General features: G+C 43.0%; 1 protein-coding gene across 6 annotated transcripts in view; it reads right to left on the bottom strand.

Annotated features, from left to right (window-relative positions):
* DAPK1 (death associated protein kinase 1) overlaps nucleotides 1–24687 on the bottom strand; it is a 131497-nt gene that overhangs the window by 20366 nt on the left and 86444 nt on the right. For all 6 annotated transcript variants that reach the window (XM_075931798.1, XM_075931800.1, XM_075931799.1 and 3 more), the window contains 6 exons: nucleotides 24463–24561; nucleotides 21297–21395; nucleotides 19420–19617; nucleotides 16410–16607; nucleotides 12712–12810; nucleotides 1675–1752 (listed from right to left, as the gene is read on the bottom strand). In XM_075931798.1, coding sequence (XP_075787913.1) covers nucleotides 1675–1752; nucleotides 12712–12810; nucleotides 16410–16607; nucleotides 19420–19617; nucleotides 21297–21395; nucleotides 24463–24561 — 771 coding nt within the window. The remainder of the gene's footprint in view (nucleotides 1–1674; nucleotides 1753–12711; nucleotides 12811–16409; nucleotides 16608–19419; nucleotides 19618–21296; nucleotides 21396–24462; nucleotides 24562–24687) is intronic.

Here is a 24687-nt window from a genome sequence, read left to right as displayed (position 1 = left end):
TCTCTAGCATCAGCTTCAGCTATTCTAGAACAATTATTTTTCAGCATTACCGGAAAATACAAGCTTGCAACAATTTAATTCAAATAAAACTGTATGAACAGCGCTTGAAAGTTTTTATTTAAGTCACACAATTTTGATAACATTGTTAACATGGATTAGCAGTGAAAAGTAGTGTGCTACATTCTAGGGAGAGAAGCAACTTTAAAGTACGTCATCATTACCTACATTCTCTTTTTGGTAAAGGAAGGTATAAGGTAGATAATTCATTCTTGTTACTTTTATTATGAAGTTAGGGAGCAGTAGGAAGCAAAGAAAGGTAGGGATGCAAAACACTGAACTCTGTTTGGCTGCATGATAATAAGATCCAGTAACCAGCAGCAAAATGTGGCCTAGCTATATGACAGAAGAAAAAAAAGAGCTCAACCATCAGGATTTACAAGTTCAGGTTGAAATGCAGAAATCTGGGATTTTTTCTAATTAAACATCATCACTGCAGTGGAATCATTTTCCACAAAATCATTTGAGAGGAAGGGTGGAGGGAAAACCAAGAACCATAGACCACATCTTCACTATGGGGACTATAAGGAGCACAACTACAGTACTGCCGGCATAATCCTGTGATGTAGACAGCCTACAAACATTGCTGTAGGAACACTACCTCCCCAAGTGACTAAGCATGTACCCATGTGCAGTACTTAGCTCCCTCTATTCTGGGGTGTGGGCTGGTTTTTCACATCCTGAACTACTTTGACTTACATTTTACATGTAGATCAGGCCTCAGTGGGTACATTTACAATACAAAAAACAAAACAAAACAAATCAAAGCCTCCCACAGCCAGTTTCAGGGCCTGAGTCTGTAGATCTGGGCTCGTACTAGGCATTAAAACTACTAATGTTGGCAGTACCACTGAGGCTGGAGCTCACACTCTGAAACCTGGAGAGGGAAATGGCAGAGGCAAAGCGAGGGTGTTATGCACCTGTGTGGATGTTATCTCTGCTGGTGGCTGTTCCCTCTGGGCAGCGCTGTTGCCTGAAATGCTGGCTGTTCCCTCTGGGCGGAGCTGTTCCCTGAAATGCTGGCTGTTCCCTCTGGGCAGCCCATGCTGCATGGGGAGTGCAGGACCCAAACGGCCGCTTGCTCCTCTGCAGCGACCAGGCTGAGCGGTGCAGAAGTCAACCGAGCACCACGGCGGGAGGGGAAGGGGGGCGGGGTGGTGACATGGGCCTGACAGCGGCTCCAGGCCCCGCCCCCTGGCCGTGAATGTCACCACCCCGCCTCCTGCCATGGTGCTCAGCTGACTTCTACGCCGCTCAGCTAGTCCAGCACATGGGAGCAAGTGGCGCAAGCAACCATTTGGGCTCGACGCTCCCCATGCAGCATTTCAGCGTTACAGACTCACACACATTGGGCTACTATATATAAATATAGCTATGTTGCACGTCTGCCAAATTCATAATATATTTTTTACCAACTTATTTCACTGGGTGGTTTTCCAAAATTGTGTTTTGATTTTTGACTAAATGCTTTTGATGCAGGCTTTATTTTCTCAATTGCTGTTCAAAATACTATCCCAAATGTTTAAAAAACACAGACATCAGTCAAAATACCTTCTCTTTCCCCATTTCTCCCCCCAAAACCCTGCTGCATACAAACAGATAGCCATGCATTCCCACCTTTTTAAGCCTTGCAAGAAGGCTGGCTACATGTTCATGCTGCTCTGTTCTAGCGAGGTCTTCTGGTGTTTTCCCATCCTGTCAAAGACAAGTTATTAAGTGCAATCACTTACTTTTGTCTGCAATAGGAAAAACATGTGCAGCATAGCTCAATTCTGCTCAAGGTAGTAACAGAACAAAACTGCTGTCAGAAGAAAATTGATTAGAAAAATCAGCCAGGATTACCCCTAAATTGTAATCCTCCTAGTTGGTTTAATCATCCAAAAAAGTCAAGGTAAAATTCAGAACAAGAGCCTCCACTACTTTGCAAAAAGATCTTGATATAATAGTAATAATGCTTTGCCTTCAGAGGCTTAGAGCAATGCTAGTATTTCCCTCAATGATCATTTTTCCCTTCACCATATAAATACACAGGAATTTAATGGATGCTACAAATATCTATATACCACATATTACATTTCACATATAACAAGCTACCACAAGGACACGCATCAGGAAAATTATATTTATTAATATATAACCATTGGCAGTGGTCAATTAGCTACTGGATCTAGATTTTCAAAAAGCAGTGTATGGTTTGCAATTTAAATAGCTTCAGCAACTTTTACAGGAGAAGCAAAGCTGTTTTCAGCATTCTGCTCTTGACATTTAATTACCTATGTCTCATGTCAGTAATTTAATATGAAATTAAGAAAAAATGCTTACTTCCTTTACTTTAAGACTACATTGAGTGTACTGTTCTGTGCTGCATTTGCTGTCAAAATATTTTATTTCAGATAGGACTTTTCTTTTTAACAATGACTTTGCCATGTTTACAAAAAACATTGGCAAAGTAAGTCTTCTGGATTTTACTCCTTATTCCAAATCACATCTCATGTCAACTCTGCATGGTCATAAGTAGCACCTAACATGATTAACAAACTGTGGCTTTCACTTCCTTATATCTAAAATAAAATAAAGTTGATTGTATATGAGCATTTTCTTGGTTGAAATAAAATGTGTTTGTATGAAAAGCCAAGGTCTACTTACAGGAGACATTTTCAGGGTCCCACAAAATTCAGTTTGAATATCACAACTTTGATAACTTCAGACAAAGTTTTTAGAGAGTCAGGTATAAGTGAACACATGAAACTTCATATTCCATGTATTCCTAATCAGGGAACACTTGAGGGGTGAACCCTGGCAGGTGGAAAAGGAGTGGCTCCATGTGATGCTGTTACACTTTCCCTGCAGCTGGGGAGGGATGGACAGCAGTGCAGTGATGTGCTCCTCCTGAGGCTTTTCCTCATTACTTTCATGGCGGCAGGGGGTGGTGCCTGCGAACAAGGAGCCATGTGTGTCTCCAGGAGTGAGGAGCCACATAAGTGCCCCACACTCTTCCTCCTCACACCCAGACCCTGCAGCACCTTCCTTGGTTTGGCAAATGCTTTATTCCAGCATACCTGGTTTTCCAGGGTTGCTGGGTAAAAGAAGTTCAAGTATATCAGGAAAAGCAGGAATTGAAATTGATAACAAGTGAGTAAATGTAAATGCCTATTCTCTGTACATCTCTTCCACAGCTCCCTCCCAATTATTTAAATGTTTCATCTCCCCATCAATGTTTTCATCTAGGGAAACCTACTTTCTCTCATCAAAACAGAAGCTGGTCAGAAATTATGTTCCTATTTGAGGAATAACGTTGGACTAGTTTTAGGGTGTTCCTGAGAGTTGGAGACCTGGGCTCAACTCCTTCCTCTGCCACAGATTTCTTGATCTTGGGCAAATGCCTCTGCAACTCATCTGTATAATGGTGAAAATAGCATAGCACTTCCCTACCTCATAGGATGCTGTGATACAACAGCCTTAAAGATTGTGAGGTACTCAGCTAATCTGGTAATGAGGGCCTGTGACGGGCTGTATCAAACCTGCACTGAAACTAATGGAGCTGCCTTGGCTCAACTGGCTGAAGGGGCTCTACAGCCCCGCTGGGCATGGTCCAACTGGAGACAGACTATAAAAGCCTCTGGAGCAGCTCAGTCAGGGCTGACTGCCGAAGGGGAAGAAGGCACAGCCAGACCAAGTAGCGGCAGCCAGGCCAAAAGGTGCTATACAAGAAGCCGCAGAGACAGAGTGAGACTACAGAGAAGAGATCTGTCAGGTACCAGTAGGAAGTAGCCCAGGGTGGGGAACTGATCCCTGAGTGCTCAGTGTGTTGTAGCAGGATTCCCTGCTGAGCGAGCAGTGGACCTTGCCACTGCCAACAGGGTCCTTGGCTGGGACCTGGTGGGGAGGGCGGGTTGCCAGTTGGCAAATCTTGTTGCCAACTCTGTCTACACATCTATCCAACCAACACCATCACAAGACCTAACCACATAAGCCACAACTTCAGGGGCTCACACAACTGCACATTCTCTAATGTGATATATGCTATCAAGTGACAGCAATGCCCCACTGCCACATATACTGGCCAAACTGAACAGTCTTTATGACAGAGGATAAATGGACAAGTCAGGCACCAGAAATAGTAACACACGAACCTGTAGGGGAACATTTTAAACTGCCTGGGTACTCATTAATGGATTTAAAAGTAGCCATTCTTCTTCAAAGCCATTCTTCACCAGCCAAATACATAAAGTGCGGAACTGACATTCATTTGCAAATTTCACGTTTCCTTGGGCTTGAACAAAGACATTAATTGGATGCTCCATTATAAAGTCAGCCTTCCCTGCATTTACACCAAAAGGTAAGTATGGGACACTTCCAACCTACTCAGTAAGCCTCATTAGCACCCATCCTACAATTGATAGGTGCCTTTCCCTTCCCCTTCCTTTTCAGTTATAAATTCTGGGTTCCTGTTATTTCCACTCCAGCTCATCTGAAGAAGTAGGTTTTGTCCACAAAAGCTCATGATACTATACAGCCACTCCCCAAGTTGCGAACGGTTGAGTTACGACCATTCGCACTTATGACCAAAGTTCCCATGGAGCGGTCGTAAAGGCGGTCCCTGAGTTATGAATGCGACCCGTGCTTACGAACAGTATGGTCACGTGTAACAATGGGGTCCGAGTTACGAACGGATCGAGTTATGGCCAAGTGTTTGGTCCGTAACTTGTTCATAACTCGGAGAGAGGCTGTACATATTTTTGGGAGTGTCTAAGGTACCACAAGACTACTCGTTTTTAAACACCGCTTTGAGTAACTCTCCTCCTTTTACATCTGGGCAAGCTGAGGTATGGAAGTGATGCATAAGTAAACCAGTATCTCATTTGGCTTCCTCTTTGCTCTAGAAAACTCTTATGCATGTGGGCTGAAAACCAAGAAAGGCCCATAATACCATGAAATCAGTGTGATTGGGACTCAGACTGCACAAGCACACAGCAAAATTGTTTGTTCCTCAGAGCCAAGTCACAAATCAGCACTCACAATCTAGGTGTGGATGGTCATGGGGCTGAATCTGTGAAGCCCACATTAATCACATCTGTGACTGTGGAGAAGTCACTGTTCTAAGCAACATTAACAGGGTGACAGAACCAGGGCTGGCTCTAGGCACCAGCAAAGCAAGCAGGTGCTTGGGGCGGCACATTGCCAGGGGCAGCATTCTGGCCCGCAGGAGGAGCAGAGTGGCGGGGAGCCATCCCCTGAGTTAGGAGCCCCGCGCCTGGCTGCTCAGAGCCTGCACCTAGCCCCAGGGTGCTGGGAGCTCTGTGTGGGCAGCCACAAGACGCAGCCCCTGCTGGGTGGGTAGAGTGGGGTGGCTGCAGCTGGCAAGGCTGAGCCCAGCGACGACTTCTTCGCCTTTGTGAGTGCCCCCCCACCCATGTGCCCCCTCCACTGGCTGGCCACCCCCACCTCCCGTGCGCCCTCCCTACAACTCCTTCTCTCTCCCCCCCACCTGTGTTCTCTCCCCCGTAACTCCCCTGACTGTGAACCCCCCTTGCCCGGCTGCCCCCCCTCTCCCCTGCCTGTGTGCCCCTGCTCACTGTCACACAACACCCCTTTCCCCCCCCCCTCTCTTCGCCTCCCCTGGCTTGGCCTCTGCCCAGCAACCACACCTCCTGGCCCACTGCAACCCGACTCCTCTTCGCCCCCCGCTCCCTGCCTCCCACTTGGATCACCATCTCCTGTCTGGCTCTCTAAACAATCCTCCCTCCCCCTACTCTCTGGGCCTTGAACCCTCCTTCCTCCCCCAACACCTGCCCAGGAACCCATCCCCCTTGTGCTGTGTCTTGACAACCTCACACCTGCCTGGGACCCAGATGATTCTCCCTCTCCCTTTATCTGAGGAAGGGGAACTCTGGTGTTCCCAGTGCCTGTGTGCCCAAGTCCCTTCCTGTTTGGGGCAGGAGAGCTTTATTAAAATTGGAATTGTGATCCCATTTAAATTAGGCTTTATTTTAAATAATATACCTTTACAATTAAATTAAAAATTGTTATGGCCTAAATTTATCATAATCTATTTAAATAACTTATGAATTAAATTTAAAAATTAAATAGAGCATGTCTCCTGTCAACTTTTAAAGATATTGTACCAGTTCACTAGTGTAAGTACCCAGAACCAGTGTTTATATCAGCAGCAGCTTCTTCTGCAGGTGAAGAGAGAATGTTTTTATCACTTTGGTTTATTCAGCTAGTTCAATCCAATAATTAGTTCATTCACAGTTGCAAAACTGAGAGTTGACAAAGCAGAAAAATTTGTTTTCCTCTTCTCTCAGTAAAAAACTGGTCATGAGAACATTCTAACATCTTGAAGAACATGATGACTAGATTCGATCTGTTAAATTCACTATGGATATTTCCTTTGTTTAATAAATGCATTTTAGATGCAAAATGTGTTTGGATACTTTTTTGTTATGTGTCCTTCACATTTAAGGTAGTTTTATTTCATACAAAAATTAAATGCTGGTATTGTTTATTTTAAATAGAATTTCCGTCCAGACAGAAGTAGATGTAAATCAGATGTTTTTAAAAAAGCAGCCACCGCTTAGCAAATAATAAGTGGGATAAAACCTGTCTCTTAAGTGTTCCTATTACACACCATTTTGTAACAGAATAAAAATGTAAAAATTAAGAATCCGATTACATGTAAGTTACACAATTATTTGGGGATTTATTTAGTTGGTAGCTGTACTGAGTATATTCTCCTAGTTATTAAACAGAAGCACCAAATTTGGCATAAAGGTTATATTTAGTTGTAAATCAACATGTTTTAAAGGTTGCTAATCAAAACGACTCAACCATCTTTTAGGAAAATATTTTAAAACTATAATTTAAATGATTAATTGCTCATTTAAACCTAGGTTTTCTGCTTGCCGATTTAAATCATGATTAAAATTAGAGATTTAAATCAAAGCTATTTAAATCAATCCACCCTGCTTCAGAGGCTGCTTGGTCCATCCCTGAAGGAGAAAGCACAGGGTTGCGCTCATGGAATAGGTCCTACGCTAGTGATAGTCCTAGGCTAGTGAGGTTTTGTTGTCTGGTGCCTGTCTTGTTCTGGACAGTTGAGCTGGGGAGTTGAAACAAAAGCTCTCTTAATCCCTTTGAACTGTTTCACTGTATAGTGAGGCTGATTCTTGTCCATGGACACCAAGAGTTGGACAGCTTATGTGTTGGGGTTGGAGTCTGAGTGATTATAAGGCTTCTAATAATAAAATCCCTTAGAGTGAGGAACGGGACCAGGACTTCAGCACTAGGTGATGTGAACAGCTGCATGCTTTGGAAATCTTTAACTGGCTTGCTGTGGATGAACCTGCCCTCCCATTGTCTTCATGTAGGGATTCCCTGGAACTCTCTTAGGAGATGAAAATTCCCTGAGGTTTGGGCTCCCCCTGAAGTGTGCGCCCCACCCCTCAGGAAACCGCACAAGCTGCATTTGTGCGCGCACCCCCAGCAAGCCGTGCAAGCTGCATTTGCACGTGGACCCTCCCCGGACAAAAAAAGGGAGCACGGGAGGCAGCAAAAAACCTAGAGCCAGCCCTGGACAGAACCACACTTTCACCAAATGATTGGAATTTGACACATAATTTGGCCCTATACAGTGATTGTAACAAGTTGTCTTCAGTTCTGGTCACCATACTTCACAACTGCAGCTTAAACCACTGAACTGTGAAGAGGGTCATGTCAGCAGGAAAGGATTATTATGAGCAATTGAGGTTTAATTAGCAAATAATATGCCATTTCTGGGTTAAGTATTCCTGGCTGAAGGACGCATCTAATCCTGTGGAATGGAAATATAAACAACAGTACCCTTCTCTTACATAAAAGATTATGAACACAAAGAGGCTGCAATATTTTCTGACTGAAAACTGCAGCATTTAACTTTATATTACAGCCTGTATTTGAAAAAATACACATGCAGCTGAAACAATGTTTTTTGATACATTGCTTTCTTCCTGAAGCTAGCTTTACATGTTTTCCATTTATTCAAATTAAATACTTCTGGGCATTTTATATTTAGTAAAAATTCCAGAAGATACCAGATAATATGATGGAACAATGATATGCTAAACTGCATGCGTAGATGCAGTACACTTTATTATAGTTTTTAAAAATCTGAAGAGGTTGCATGTTCCAAGATCATGAACATTCTTAAATGTGTTTAGTGATGTCACATTATGTTGCATATCCTTAATGAAAATATGCTTATGATAAGGATACAACGTAACAGAGATGTGCTTTATGTAAGATATCAATGGAAAGGTTATAATTTACTGAACATATTTAACAGATTATCATATTTGTATACATGTATCATTCTTGTATCTGAAGTCAGGAATATTGACCAATGTATCTGTATTTCATATCTGATGCATTGGCTCATACCCTCTGCCTAACACTTTAGGTACAAGAATGTACAGGTCAGACAGGCATGATGGCCCATCAGCAAAGACAATGGGCTGTGAAAAGGCTTGACCTTCTTGTGGACTACACTGCTACTGACTCATGGATACTATAAATAGGGCTGTGCAAATTTACAGTCCATTTTGGACAATTTCACAGTCATAGAATTAAAAAAAATAAAATAAATGTCATGATTTCAGATATTTAAATCTGATATTTCACAGCATTTTAAGGATCCTGACAAAAAAAGGAGTTGTGGTGGAGTCACCAGGTTAATGTAGAGGGGTGGGGGAGAGGGACTGTGGTACTGCCACCCTTACTTCTGTGCTGCTGCTAGAAGTAGCACTGCCTTCAGAAATGGGTAGCTAAAGGCAGCTCAGGCCAGGAGCCCCCCGCATTGCTAGAAAAAGTCAGCATGGTATTGCCAACCATAGTTCTGTGCTGCTGTGGCATGATGCTGCCTTCATATCTAAGAACACAACCCAACAGCAGGTGTTGTTCTCCAGCTGCCTAGGCAACACAGAAGTCAGGGAGGCAATACCATGACTCCACTAAAATAACCACTGCAACTCCCTTTTGAGTCTGGGCCCCAAATTAAGAAACACTGTTTCCCCCCCATAATTCATTTTTCATGGCTGTGAATTTGGTAGGGCCCCTAGTAGACAGTCAGGTGGCCTGGTCACCTGGTATTAATCAGCCTCTTGGACTGCTGCTTTGTTCAACAGGTGGGAGGGAGAGCAAAAATCAAGCAGAGGAATCTCACCTTATGGAAATCTATGTAAGGATGGGGAGGAAAACAATCTTGGCTATTAGCTTGTTTCTCCTCTGCCATCCACCCAAAACACACTTGAGAACACCAGCAAGCAAAGGGACTTAAACTGAGGGGTTGGTGAAGGAAAAACTGGTGAATTCAGACTAAAAAGATAATTGGCCTGTGAAGGACTCTTGAAACAACCTGTAGGGTGAGAAATTACTTGTAACCCATTTCTTCAGTGAATCTAGTTTAATTTGCAAACTTTGAATTATTTTCTTAATAATCTGCTTTGCTCTATTTGCTACCTCTTGACCACTAAATACACCTTTTATAGTTAAATAAAGTTTTTAAGTTTATAATATAACGCAGTTCAGGTCATTTCAAACCAGGGGAGTGGGAGAAAGTGGTGCATAATTCCTCCACATTGAGGGAGGAGTTGAATTTCGTATCACTTTGAATTATATAAGAGGGAGTTTGGACATATGGGTAAGGAGGCAAGTCCCTTAAGATAAGCCCTCCAAGAGCGGATCTCAAGGTTTATATTATTCTGCAGCTGGGCATGGCCCTGCTTACGTTTATGTTGGAGGAGGTTTAAAAGAATGACTTGGCAAGACAGGGCTAAAGGGTGCCCAGACTGGCAGAAAAGACAGGCTATAACATCTTAGGAGTAATCCCAGGGGTGCGACCTACCACACTTTGATTTTCTCAAATCACTAAGAATATTTATATATTCAAATCACCAAAATAAAATTTGACAAAAATTGCCAAGCTCCAGTCCATAGTTAATGTTGTAGGCATCAATGAACCCTGAAAAAATGGTTCTCAGAAAAGAAAAGAGGAAAATAATGTAACTAAAAGGTTAGAAGAGAACCACCATTAGGCCTTCCACACAAGTTTAACATTAGATACAAGTAAACCTTTAAAAAAAAACAAAAACAAACCACAAGCAAGGAAACTTCATTAAATCATCATGGATATGTTCTTTCCAACAACATGCTCATTGCCCTGATATTGTGCATAAACTGGAATTTCTCCTGTTTAAATCAGCCTGCTTTTCCTGCCACACTTAGGCCAGGTCTACAGTAGGATTTTACATCCATACCCGTGAGAGATGTAGCTACACTGACCTAACCCTTGGTGTATATGGCTTAATGGCAATGGTTGCTAGATTCCTCTTGTTTCTATCCAGATAGTTTTCTTCCCTTACTGGCATTACTAAATTGATACACACAAAGCTAGGGCACGTGAAGCGAGGTGTGTGCTGATCGTACACAGTGACTGTGAAAGTTGTGCACTCCTACATTCACTCAAAGCACAGCTATGGTTCAAATAGCACACCCTGCAAATTCTAGGTATGCAAGCACAAGTAGCAAAACTACTCGATCCCTATTTTGTGTCCCCCCCCTAAGATGAAGGAGGGTCACTCATGCAGCTTACTCATTAGCCTAGGTTGCCAATCACTAGTGTAGATAATGTCGCACTTCTACTTAGACAACAGCACTGCTATAATGTTTTAAGAATAGAAATACCTTATCCTAATCCACTTTATCATCACTTTCAAAGAGATCTAAACTAACTGGAATAAGGAACACCTCTTCTGGAAGGAGCACATCCCATCCACACAAACAGTTGTACCAATACAATAGTATAACAGGGATGTCAGCATGTAGATCACTATACAATTAACTGATAATATCAGGCTTATTAGTTAATCCTGTTGACTACACACTCTCCCCCTCGCTGCCTCTGTATAAGAGGCAGTGAGGGAGAAGTAGGAGCAGGTGTCCACAAGGAGCTGGCTTTTAAGCTGGCTCCCCACGAGCACTGGATCCTGTGGAGCCACCTGCCCCCATCCTTAGGTGCCTCTGTATGAGAGGCAGCAGCACAAGGGGGCAAGCGGGAGCTGATATGTGGATCCACCTGCCCCCTCTTGTTGCCTCCCACAGAGGCAGTGAGTTAGGGGGGCAGTGCATGAGCTCTTTTGCTTCTCCCCTTCCCCCCCTCTGATAAAGGCAGCAGTGTGGGGAAGGGCTTGCTCTGGGATGCTGGCATACCCTTTGTCTTTCAGGAACTTCCCCCCTCCCCATGGACAGGGGCCGCTGCCTCCTGTACTACTGCCTCTGTATCAGAGGTAGCAGCGCAGGGCGGCAGGTGAGAGCCGGGAGCAAGGGACTGCTAAAATTTGATCCAGATACATGACTACTGAATTACATGCTAACTTCCCTGTAGTATAGTTCTGTCGGTAATTTTTCCACACACAGATCAACTTTTTAATCTTGCTAAATTCACTTGCATAGAGTTTAATGCTGATGTTACAAACATTGAATCAAGTCACTCCATAAAATAGGAGAATAAGGATAAGCTGAAAGGAAACAGTTTTATGCATTTATTTTGGTAATTAGATATAATGAAACCAAGAAAAAAAAAAGGGAAACTCAAGTTTTAAAATGTAGTAAATACAAAAAGAAAATCCAGGTACTAAATATGTCTGAAGCCTTGTAAAGTCAGAAAAGTTACCACAACTGCAGACACCCTTTTTCCTATGCCACTTTGTGAAAGATTCACACAAGTGAGAGATGCAACAAGCTTACTGAATAAGGAGGGGAAAATCGTGAAACTGGACTACTACACCAAGCGCTGTCAAATGGACAAAAACCAAACATCTTTTCCTTTAAACTCATTTATCACCATCTATGTAATTTCTATAGATGGAAAGCTTTGAAAAATATTGGGCTCCTTAGTACCTATAAATTATAACTTGACTTTCATCAATATTGACTTATTCAGGCTAAACTCCTGCTGAATGCATACTGAATAGGGTACATAAAATTTGAGGATGATCCAGCCGCATTTCTTTTGCAGATAAATGATATTTATTTGTTAAATATATGGGCAACGGTATGTGTGATAGCTCATTGTTCTTCATCACTCCCCTGAATATGCTAATCAAGGGAACACTTCTCAACTGTTCTGAGAATGAGAAGTACCCTAGGTGGTGCAAATCAACGTGACACACAGTAATTGCTTTGCAAGTACATCTGAATGTTAGCTCACCCATTCACTCACCCACACACATGTGCCATTAAATATTCTTTTCACTGTAGTTAGATTCCCCCCCCCCCCCCCCAAAAGGCTTTCATCTCTTTAAAAGATTTTAAAATGTGTTTATACAGGTATATGATTGCAGGAAAAATGGCAAACGTGCTCAAATAAAAATAGAGCAGTACAACTAACTCTCAACTAAGGTTCCATGGCTAAGTGGACTCTGTACTTTGTGTTTTAAATATATTATTTACTGGGATAGGTTGCATCTGTTCATGGACAACAGAGTATTTGTCAAGCTAGAATTATGTACTGTAGTCTAATAAAACTTTTACTGTTCCAACATACAATTCTAATAGACCATCACTTTGTTTTCAGTTGTTTCCTATTGCTGTAAGCAACATAACATGTGTTATACTTACAGAGGTTAAAACTTCTACGTTGGCACCAGTGAGACAGAGGTACCTGACAACATCAAGGATTCCATTATTTGCTGCCAGATGTAAAGGTGTTCGCCCATACTAAAAGGGAGAGGAAAAAAAAAAAAATGATGAACTTTCTGTTCATGATGTGCAGAAAAAGCCTGATTTTCAGGCATTCATTATTCTATTCTAGAGACATCACTGTGTTACTATATACAGGCCTGGAGAAAATAGAATTTGATTAATTGTATACTTACTTTAAAAATGGAATACAACGAAGTCCAATTTAATCAAAAATAAGATTTGAACGTGGGACAATCAAATAAGTCAGCTCTACAACATTCATGTGAAATATCCTAACATTTTCAGACATCTGAGACTCCCAGAAATATAATATTTTAGCCATTCAAACTCCCATTTAATCTGTTCCTGCAATATTGGCCCCATAAGCTTGGCAGCTGTGGCTCTTCCACAGTTCCATATGGATGAAAGTGATCAAAAGAGAAGGGGAGTTAAGGCGATGCCTGCTCTGTAAGCCAAAAAGGTCACTGCTCCCTGAGAATGCCAGTGACATATAATGTCTACATGCAAGAACATCAACGAACACGGTACCACAGTACTCGTAAATCCACAAGTTTGCAGAGTACACTGTAAACCAAAAACTCCTCTGCAAACCCTAAAAAGACGAGGGCAGCTAAGTGGTGGAAGCAGAAGACACTAGACAGAAGAGAGTTTAAAACTAGAAAATGAATGGAAAAGAAAAGAATATCCTAGATAATAATTTAGGATGTAGAATGCACAGAGGCAATGTTTAAAAAAAAATGGACAATATAAAAAGATGGACTTTACTAATAAAAATATTGTACCATCCCATTATCAGGAGGGCAATGACTGCTGAATAAAATCACTGTCATCCAAACCACAGCAGTCTGCTAGCTTGTCTTCTCTCATCTTTTCCTTCTATAATACCAAGTTATTTCGTAAGATTAAGACATGGGAGTGTGACAGTTGTTCTTGAATTTCTCACACCAATATAATGGCCCTCATCATTCATTTCCTACCTCTTTTGTTTAAAACAACAGACCTGTCCTTGCAGAATTTTCTGTTTATATCTCCTCTCTGCATCTACTTATGTTTCTATTTTTTTCCCTTTTATAATTTCTTTGCTGTAACCCTAAATGTTTCCTTTTCATGAGTAAACATTTTAAAATTATCTTGTATTGTAGATCCCAGAATTATGACTTCTGAAATCTCCAACACAGTAAAAACTATTAACTGGAATGATCCCTGCCTCCCTCCCAAATCATATATATAGTAGCCCAATGTCTGTGAGTCTGTAACGCTGAAATGCTGGCTGTTCCCTCTGGGCGGCCCGTGCTGCTTGGGGAGTGCAGGGCCCAAACAGCTGCTTGCTGCTGTGCAGCGGCCCGGTTGAGTGGCGCAGAAGTCAGCCAAGCGCCACGGCAGGAGGGGAAGGAGGGCAGGGCGGTAACATACATGGCCAGGGGGCGGGGCCTGGCCGTATATGTCGCCACCCAGCCTCCCTTCACCTCCCACCCTGGCGCTCTGCTGACTTCTGCACTGCTCAGCCGGGCCGCCACGGGGGAGCCCAAACAGCTGCTTGCTCCGTTTGGGCTCCACGGTCCCCCAGGTGAGAGGCAGGAGGGGGAGAAGAAGAGAGAGGGGGAGAGAGACAGGAGGCGGAGGAGAGCTGGGGGGGGGGAGGGAGGAGGAGACAAAGACAGACACATGGAGCAAGAGATCGGAGGCTCAAGAGAGAAGATAGACGTGGAGGAGAGACCTGAAAATCCTGTCTTATGATGGGCTAATTGGCTAGTATATGGATATGAAGCTCTAAAGCACATGTTAGCAAGACAGCATATTTTATACTGTCATGGTACATGTCATTAGTGGACACAAGATAAAGGATTCGTTAAATTAACTGGTTCAGGTGGTAGAGCTTGTTTTTCAAGATAATAACTGACTGTCTTCATATGCTATGTGACAAGAGCTTGTCTCTTCCAAAGGCCTGCAATCCAAAATCCATTCCACTCACAGTCTACTAGAGCCTTTAAAAATAAAAAGACAAAAATCCTTAACCATATGTGGAAGACTTCCTGGTCCATTTAGTTTTAGGTGTCCCCCCTCCCAACTCTACTACTTTAAGGCCAGGGATTCTCAGTCATGAAAAGAAGTGCTAATCCAGCTTTTGGCTGTATTAATCCACCTTCCTCAAAATGTGTTCTCAACCATGGATCTGCATTTAATTGCCTGATCAGTCACACTTAAGCTAACACAAGTGGGTGGAGAGCTCATTATAATAAGCTTTCCACTTGGCAGCTGCTGATATTTAGATTAAAAACAATATTGATTGCAGTAGGCCAGATTTTTAAGACAAAAATCCAACACCTTCCATAGCTTTCTGTAGCACACAAGATCCCAGAGCTTTTGTAATGAATGGAAACATTAATTAGTAATACTGTATTATATGGATACTGCTATGTTTTTCTGAGAAGAACTAACACCTTTTAAAAGCAGCGAATCACAAAGACCTCTACAATTAACTGCTTTAAACTTAGTGTGATATAAAAACTGCATGTTATTGCAATATTCTCCTACCTTTGCATAATTAGGCATTCAAAGCAAAACACCAAGCACAAGTCACACACAGAATGTCAAGCAAAGTCTAATGGCTGACATTAAAGCTATTCAAACTAGTAACAGGAAAAATTCCTGAAGCTGTGTGCTGTTACTTAATCCTAGGCAGAAAACTAAAATGTTAAACCGGTTAAGTATTACATTTGGTTGTCATACAACACATTCAGCTCTATCACAACAAAAGGCCAACAAAGCTCAAACTTGACTGAGACACAGCTATTAAAGATTACTCGGAAAAGGGTTTTCTACAACTTAAAAATGTTTTTGCTTTTAATTAGCAATACTCCTTTTATGAAGCACAGAATAAATGTTGTTTTAGAAGGATGTAATTTACTAACCAGTTCTGTGATTAACTATAATTCCTGCATGAAACAAATAAATTGGTGAAAGGGTACAGTACTTAGTCTAGTGTCCTCAACTCTAGAAAACACTATTATGGTCAATATCAATCAATTTAAAGTATCGCCGATGTTTAATTTTTTTAAAAACAGCTTAATATATTCATGTGACATGCATGTCTTTAACTGACTGTGGAATCAGAAGTTGATTTAAGTCACTTAGCAGCAGTATGAGAATCTTTCCTCAATTCTCAAGTAGTTTTTTTTAAACACATAGAAGCACTTGTATCAGTTATATAGATAAAATTGAAATTAGTCATTTTTATTAATGTTATTAATTTAATACTTTAAACTAACAAAGTATAAAGTATACAACATTCCATCCATTCCCTGTTGCCTAAATGTTATCCACATGAAGCAAAGTCATGCTACTAGATAAACATGCTGGCACGTATTAATGTTAGGAGTGAACAGAAAAGTTTGATGTAATTAATTCAGTTTGGCTCTTTCCTCATGGGTTTTCAATTACCTCAACTGCTCTGAAGTTAAAAAGGTAGAGCTATGGTTAAGTTTTTGAAAATATTTTCTATTTGTACTTTGAAAAATGAAATTTTTACACAGTATTTGTGGTAAATTAAAAGAAGCTCAGTCATCCAAGATGTTTAACAGAAAAATTTTGTACTAGCACTGTTTTTTATTTACCTTATTTGTAACATCCAAATTACAGCTTGCTTCACAGAGGGCCATCACAATAGGGACATTCCCATCTTTGCAGGCCACGTGCAGAGGAGTGTTACCATGTCTGTCTTGGAAATCTACAAAACATCCCTGATTGATGAGAGTTTTAACTACTTCCATTTGACATCTTCTTACTGCAAGATGCAGGGCTATGTGTCCATCCTGAAATCACAAGACAACTTGTTAGTCACATTTAACCCACACCCATCATTATGAAGTGATTTATACAAATTGAAGTATTTTCCCATGAGATGTATGGTAACTGAAGAGTGGTAGTGTGTATCTTCCTGCCTACTGGATCACAAGCAGGGTTCCCTCTAAGGTGTGTGCCTGGGTGGACGCACACCAAAAATTTACCTCCTTCCCACCTCCTCCAAAGAACCACGCAGTGGCTGCTCAGCTGCTCCATGGCAGGCCACGTGGCAGGTGGTGCTCCCCCCCCCCCCAAAGAGTAGCAGGGCAGCCACCTTATGACCCTGGCCCTAGCTTCATCCCTTCTCGAAGGCTGGCGCTGCAGGCTGTGTCACGGGCAGCTGCTCCTCTGGTGGCCCTGGTTGGGCCCTGCGCAGAAGCTACATGGTGGCCAGTGTGGCCCAGAGCAGGAGGCGTGGCTGCTCCAGTGGCTGAAGCTGGCATGGGGGGGTGATTCCGCCAGGCTGCAGCATCCCTGCCTGTGGCATGCCAGGTCCCAAGGATCTGGGGCAGCCAGCCAGTTGACCGTAAGTAATAAGCATCACCCAGTAAGGGTGATGTTAACCATTCACATCCCTATTTTGAATAGGGGTTTAACAGTTGGGCTTTATTGTTTTCTATTGATTGTGTGTATGCACGTGCGCTAGGTTGATTTTTGTTTTTAAACCACCCAGCTAGTGGCCTTTTTTGAGCTTTAAAAATATTTTAAGTAAGCAGCATTATTTTTTGTATTTTATAAGAATACCTATAATTTTTAAACTTTTATTTTAATTATAATTTTTATTGTTTTAGTTGCTTTATTATTGACAGAGGGGTTTATTTTGTGTTTCTCTTTTTACTTTCATGTTGTTTATGTTTAATATTAAATCACTTAAAAAAATAAAGTTACACTTTGTGAAAGCATCAGAACACTTGAAAAGTTAGCTAACAAAGTTAAGGCTGGGGAGGAGTCCTGTGGCACCTTATAGACTAACTGAAGTGTTAGAGCATAAGCTTTCGTGGGCAAAGACCCACTTCGTCAGATGCATGTGAAGTTAAGGCTGTCAGTAGATGCTTGCGGCCAGATAAAGAGTAGCTTTCAGTTTTGCAACCTTGAATAAATATTTGAATGGATTTTTAGTGGAATTTTTAAAAAGCTGATTTATTTAAATAAATGTTTTAAAAAGTGTTTTTTGAAAATTTGAGGCCCCTTGCTATGTTTATTATGAGAAACTAAATATTTTAAACTTTCTTGGCTTACCTTTTTACTAGCTGACGTTTTGAACTTTGTTTTTAAAAAGATTTTGCACTTTCAAAGAGCTTTGGAGGGGGAGTGTATAAATTGCAAGTTATGAACAAATGACTCCTTTAGAGGTGCCTATTTTTCTAAACTGCTATGCATTTTTATATTTAAGCTTTAACCAAGGTTGGCTTCCCCCCCTCCCTCCTGCCAGCTGAGATCTCTTTTGGCCTGGGCCTTGATAACTTCTGTACTTTAGCAATGTTTAGTTCCATCTTTTCCTTCCATGTTTCAGTTATCTGATCTTAACTAAAGTTTTTATAGTTCAAATTTAAATGGGATTGTTCTTCTACCTGCTGCAATCACCACAATTCATTATTTACAGACTCATGTGTTAGGAAGACCCCATTTCCTTCAGAATGACTATAAGGCCTTCCGTGTTGTGTGAAATCACCTAGAGCAGACGTGATCAATGAGCAGACTGAGGGACAAAGACGGTACATTGACACTTAAGGTCACGCGAAGATGCGTGGGTGAAAGCGCTGATTTAAAAGCTCTTTTTCTTTGTGACTGGGAAAGGGCTGTTTTAGTATTCTTTCTTCCATAACATTGTGTGTGCGCACATAGCATATGTATTACATAATATATAATGTGAATATTTCTTTTCCTGGTACAAATCTATGTCAGAACAAATCAACACTTTTCTCTGAAAATGGCATGGTGGCTAAGACATACTAGTACAAGTGTTCATTGCCAGAAGGTGGCCATGTAAAAAAAGTCACACAATCTGCTTAGAGAATGAGGATAGCTGCTGAATGGTGCAGTTCCTTCTGTCTCTAAAACAACTTGGGAGTGGGAGGGTAGCAGGACTCAAAGGTGATTGCATTTAGTTCTCTTATAAGCAAAATGTTTCAGCAGCTACACACTGCAGACCAGAGAAAGAGAACTGCAATGTTTATGTACAATAGAAACAATAACTACCACTATGACCAGAATGCTAATATAAACAATGAAACTAAAAGGTTTCTTCAATAATTGTCATGCGGGGAAAAAATAATTCTGAATTAATGCTATTTTTAAATAGCTATGGTTTAGACAGAAAACAAATGATTTATTTTCTGACATAAGAGTACTGAAGGTAAGTGATGAAGGTACTGAAGGTAAGTGATCTATTGCCTTTCATCCTTTAAAAATGAACAGCACGTTCCCAGCTACAAGAGTCAACATTCCAGTTATTTTCTGTACAAAGAATGTGTTTCAGCTATAAAGTTGATTGACAGAAACAGATTTAATAAGGTGGTATTACATGAATATGGACATAACAATAGAATGGTTATTTCCAATATGAATGAACAAAAAAGTCAGTCAGCAACTTTTAGAAGCAGCCATCAATTTTCTCTTTATAATCCATTAGAGAGCTTATTTTTAAAAAAGAATGATGGCTTGAAGCATTAAAATACTTTATTTGAAGGAAAGTAATTTAGAAGTATAACTAGTCCTGTATCCCTCATCTCTTCAGCATATAATTCCTGACTAAATGTGATTCATTCACCCATAACTAACCTTGTCTGTTGCATCAAGGTCAGCTCCATGTTCTGCCAAGCATTCCACAATATCATGGTAACCTCTAGCTGATGCTGTCAGGAGTGGAGTTTCATCGTCTTTGTTTTGTATGTTTACATTACAACCTGCCTCACAAAGGGCTTTAGCAACAGAGTAGTAGCCATGCCAAGCAGCACAGTGCAAAGGAGTTTCTTTTTCCTATCAGTATAAAATAAAACACAGCTGAAATTATGTGCTAACAGTGTCCATTCCCCCAGCTTGTACTAGAAGACCAGAAAAAGGGGGGAAGAAAAGGAAGCTATCAAAGTTATGTCCTATAAAATTATGTAGCATTATACTTTGTGAAGCTAAGTTTCTGAAAGCGGGTGTAATTCACACACACACACACACACACACACACACACACACACAGATTAGGATAACTCAATAGCGTCTCTTAATCATCTGGATTCTACAAATACCAATTCCTTAGTAAAACACATAAGATACCTGACTGGCATGCAAATACTGGCACTACTGCCTTGCTGTTTCCATGCAACTGAAGCTAATTATTGACCTCAGTTCTCTCATTTGAAAACATGTCCTCATTTATACGGAACTATTTCACTTATTTAGGGATTAGTCAGGGGGTTGAAACAAAACACTTCAAGAAAGAGCTTGAGTATTTAATTTCCAGTTCTGATAGTGATTTGCCTTCTACAAGTCAGTTTAGGATTTTAAAGTATACCTAAGTGACTTAGAAGCATAAGCCCTATTTTCAAAAAAGTGACTAAGGAACCCAAGACCTGTTAAAATGTTTATCATTCAGTTCTTTGTGCCTCAAAGCTACGAGGCTAAAATAAATTTAATTGGAAACACCCAAATGTTCTACAGTAGATACTTTTGTAAATGCATTGGGTTATAACAATTAAGCAGATATAAAATTAAAAAGGGAAGAAGGGTCCTCCTCTCAAAAATGAGGGCAGTAGGACTGTAAATGTAACCTCCTTACCCCTCCTCTGAACTACAAGAGAAGAGCGAGCCTGGGCAGATACCAAAGCTCATACGACAGGCAACTTACTCAGTAGGGAGGACAAAGCTTTCCATGGCAACTGGGGAAGTAGCAGGTGAAGTCTTTAGACATTCAGGTCAAGAGTTGGCCTCAGCAGACAGAGAAAGGATTGGGTTTGCAACTTTTACTTGCTGACTGTTTCTGTGACTGCCCAAGTCAATTCCACATTTTCCCATTGCAGACAGTATTTTGAAAGACTCGAGACTGTCTGTAGGAATAAGGAACTCCCAAGGAAAGGGGCACACTCAAGCTTGGAAACAGTTTGGAGGGCTATTTTGATAATATATTCCTCTTTTCACCCCCCTCCACTAGACTCCAATTAATAGCTGAAATACGTTAAGCGCATCTTCTTTAAAGAAATGTATTTCCCTCCTCTGAGTTTACTAATGTAGCATATTAGATAAGTAACTTGTTTCATATAAATTTGGTAACTTACAATTTCTACGTATAAATAAGGAGTTTCACTTCGGCTTATTTTTATAAGTCACAGAATTTTGGAAGGATATGCTCTATAGCAAAGTCAATAGACAGTTCAGGTGCTAGCTAAACTCAACAGTGCTGTAAACAACCCTGCATTTGTGCTGTGTAAGCAGAGGTGCAGTTCTCTCCATCCTGAAAGTTCTATAATTCATTTCAACATACCCTCCCTGGTGTTCTAGAAGCATAATGGTAGCTTTCTCATGCACACAATTTGTGAATAGCTTCCACTTAACAGGTAAAGACCAACAGAGTTTCAATTTCAAACATGCCAGGGGGCTATAAGTTATGGGTTACTTATGTTGAATAAACTCACGTCTCTGTAGGAGGAAGAGCTGATACCACCCACCTTATCTTGAACATTGGGATTGGACCCAATGCTGCAGAGATATTGAACCACATCTACATGACCATACCGAGCTGCCACATGGAGCGCCGTCTCTCCAGACTGGAATTATAGAGCAAGCACATAAATGTTATTCTGTATATCACACTCCCATAAATGGGACATCAGTGTTCTTTGAGTTCCACTGGCTGCATGGGAGTTTCTGAGTGGAATCTGAAGTACAGGTTTTAACATTTAATGCTCTAAATGGCTTTGGGCCCAATTACCTTGGAGATCACCTTTTCCCATGCCATACTGCCACTGCCACAAATACAGTCAATGTAGACATTCATGTTCCAACTCCTTTGTTATAAATGGGTGGGGGGCAACTGGCAGAGTGTTGAATGTCAAGTCCTTCCTTTTCTGGAATTTATTTCCTCACAGTTTTCCAGAGACCCTATCCAACATTTGAGTCATGCTCTAGGAGCCATCTTTTCTCCCCATTATGTGGGGAGAGAGGTGTATGAGGGAGGGTAAAATGTTTGCTTGGTCAGCTGGGAGCGAAGGGCTGTAATTATCTGAAGATTGAGGAGAAGCTTATTATGCTGTCATTAGGGATGTAAAATCCTGTTGAGTGGTTAAAGGAACATTTAACTGGTAAACTGGAATCCCATGGGCTGAGGGCCACTCCAAACTGGCTGGGCCCACCATACCACGTGCTGCAGGCTGGGCTGGGAGCAGGAGGTGTTACTCAGCTCTTAGCTAGCCAATTACAAGAAGTCCCCAGGTTACATCAATCCGACTTACGTCGGACCCCTAGTTACAAATGGGGGAGGGGGGCAGCTAGTGCTGGGTGCCTCCCCCACTGTCGCCGGCTCTGGCGGTGCGGGGGGCACTTCCCCCCAGCAGACCAGGGAGACGCGGAGCTAGTGCGTCCCCCCCCAAGCAGACCAGGGAGACACGGAGCGACTATACTCGCCGCGGAGGACACGGGAGGCGGGACGCGCCGCGGTCCCGTCACCCGCTTCCTCCGTGGCGAGAAAAGCCGCTCTGCATCTCCCTGGTCTGCTGGGGGGGGGCGCACTAGCTCCGCGTCTCCCTGGTCTGCTGGGGGGGGGGGAAGCGCGCTAGCTCCACGTCTCCCTGGTCTGCTGGGGGGGGGGGGGGGGGGAAGCGCGCTAGCTCCACGTCTCCCTGGTCTGCTGGGGGGGAGGGGGGGAGCGCGCTAGCTCCGCGTCCCCCTGGTCTGCTGGGGGAGGGGGGAGCGCGCTAGCTCCGCGTCCCCCTGGTCTGCTGGGGGAGGGGGGAAGCGCGCTAGCTCTGCATCTCCCTGGTCTGCTGGGGGGAAGCGCCCCTCGCGCCGCTGGAGGCGGCAACAGGGGGGAGGCACCCCGCACTAGCTGTGCCCCGGCAGCGGCATTTCCATTCAGGCGGCGCTGAGGGAGCCCGGCGCATTGTGGGACTGGGCTGGGAGTCCCGTTCGGAGGAGGAGGCAGAGGGAGGGCGAGGAGCGAGCCGCGAGCCGGTAAGAGGGAGACTTGGGGGGCGGAGGGGCAGGCAGGGAGATTTAAAGGGGAATCCGCCTCTGCCATTGAACACCCGGCCCTGCGCCGGGCTGTGGTCTCCGGGCGCTGCAGCGGCCGGTCAGGGCGCACGGGGCTCACTTGGCCCCAGCCCCAGAGCCCGGCTGTGGGCGGGGGGTGCGAAGCGCTGCCGGGGCCACTTTAAAAAACTCCCCGCACCGAGGCCGGCAGGCGATGGGTTACATTTTTCACCCGCCGACATTTTTGTTGCTGCTGGGGCCCCGCACCATAGAGTCTCCTGGCCAGGGAGCCTGGCGCGCGCCGCTCGGGGGGAATGTTCCACCCCTTCCCCGCCCTCCCTGGGGCTGCGGCGGCGGCAATGGGGGGTGGCTGAGGTGCTTCGCCTCCAAAGGCTGCCCCGGCACCTCTGCTTGCAGCGAAGGGTTAACTCTGCTCCTGCTGACATTTTACCTGTTCCCCTCCCCCCCTTCCTCCGCGCTTTTCCTGCTAATAATTTCATGTGTAAGGGAGATCGTCCGTGCCCCGCACTCCCGTTTCTGCACAGCTCCGTGGAGGAGCCTCCGGGGGTGGGGTGGGGCGTTGGAAGGGGATTGCTGTGTGCGCGGCTCTTTCCTGTGCACCGCCAGCCGGGCTCCCACCGGCTGCACAAAGAGCAGCAGTAGAGGCCCTTGCTTGCCTTTAAAGGCAGCAGCTTGAAATTTAAGGTGTCCCAGAGCCATGTCTATCCGCAGCCCTCAGCGCTACGCTCAATGAAAAAATGCTCGTTGCAGTTTTTCACCCTGTAGATATCCCTCACTTGTGTTGCTATTCCCTGTTCTTGGGTAGGTACCTGGTCCTGTTCTGAGACGCGCTGCCTGACAGGCAGTTCAACCGGCGCTGCCCCAAGCACTGCAGGGGAAGTGCCCCCCGCGCTGCGGGAGGCGGTGACAGTGGGGAAGGCACCCCGCCCCTGCCAGCTTTAGGTCCCGCGGACGCCCCTGGGCAGCTCCAACACGCCCCCCCTGTCGGCTGTAAGGAGGGTCTTGAGAATAAAGCTTGAGAATAAAGGACTGAGGGAAGTGAGGTGTGGGAGAATAAAACTGAGCTCTGGAGAAACGTTTGGCTAGAGTTTCCCCTACAATATGTACCAGTTCCGACTTACATACAAATTCAACTTAAGAACAAACCTACAGTCCCTCTCTTGTACGTAACCCGGGGACTGCCTGTATATTCTAGTTGCCACATGACACTAAACAAATATACAGTTTAAATGTTGTAAACACTCCTGGTTTTTAAAATATTGTAAATAAATACAATTTTTATTCAGGAATTAACATCTTCCATAAAGCAAAATAGTTTATTTAGGTTATTATTCGACACTAGAAAAAGCCTGGGCAACAAACTTGATACAGCTTATGCAACCCAAGTAATGCTTTCGCCAGTACAGCTTGTCCCAGTGCTCTGAGCAAAATAGCTATATTGGCAAAAGCAATTTTATGCTGTCATAACAGTGTCTATACAAGGACTCTTATGGCATAAGGTTAGGGTTGTAGTAGGTAATCTAGCTAGCATGGCTAAAAGTAACAGTAGGCTGCCTGTCATTCCCTAAAACGCAATTAGTTGTTTATAAAAACATAAGCAGACAATGAAAAACGTTTTTTCCTTACCTTATCTGTAACATCCAATGGGCATTTACTTTCACAGAGAAATTTCAGAGTTTGTACATGACCATGTCGAGAAGCCCAGTAAATTGCATTAGACCCAGCCTGTTCAAAATATTTTATAATAAAAAAGCCATGAACAAAAACACAACACTTCCGGATATTCACTAGGCTACAACTTAGTGCATACACACACACTGAAGTATGTGCTGAACAACAATAGGCTCATCC

The sequence above is a fragment of the Pelodiscus sinensis genome, chromosome 6 (assembly GCF_049634645.1).
Source record: "Pelodiscus sinensis isolate JC-2024 chromosome 6, ASM4963464v1, whole genome shotgun sequence".
In the NCBI taxonomy this organism is placed as follows: domain Eukaryota; kingdom Metazoa; phylum Chordata; order Testudines; family Trionychidae; genus Pelodiscus; species Pelodiscus sinensis.
This window is presented reverse-complemented; position numbering and strand designations above follow the sequence as displayed.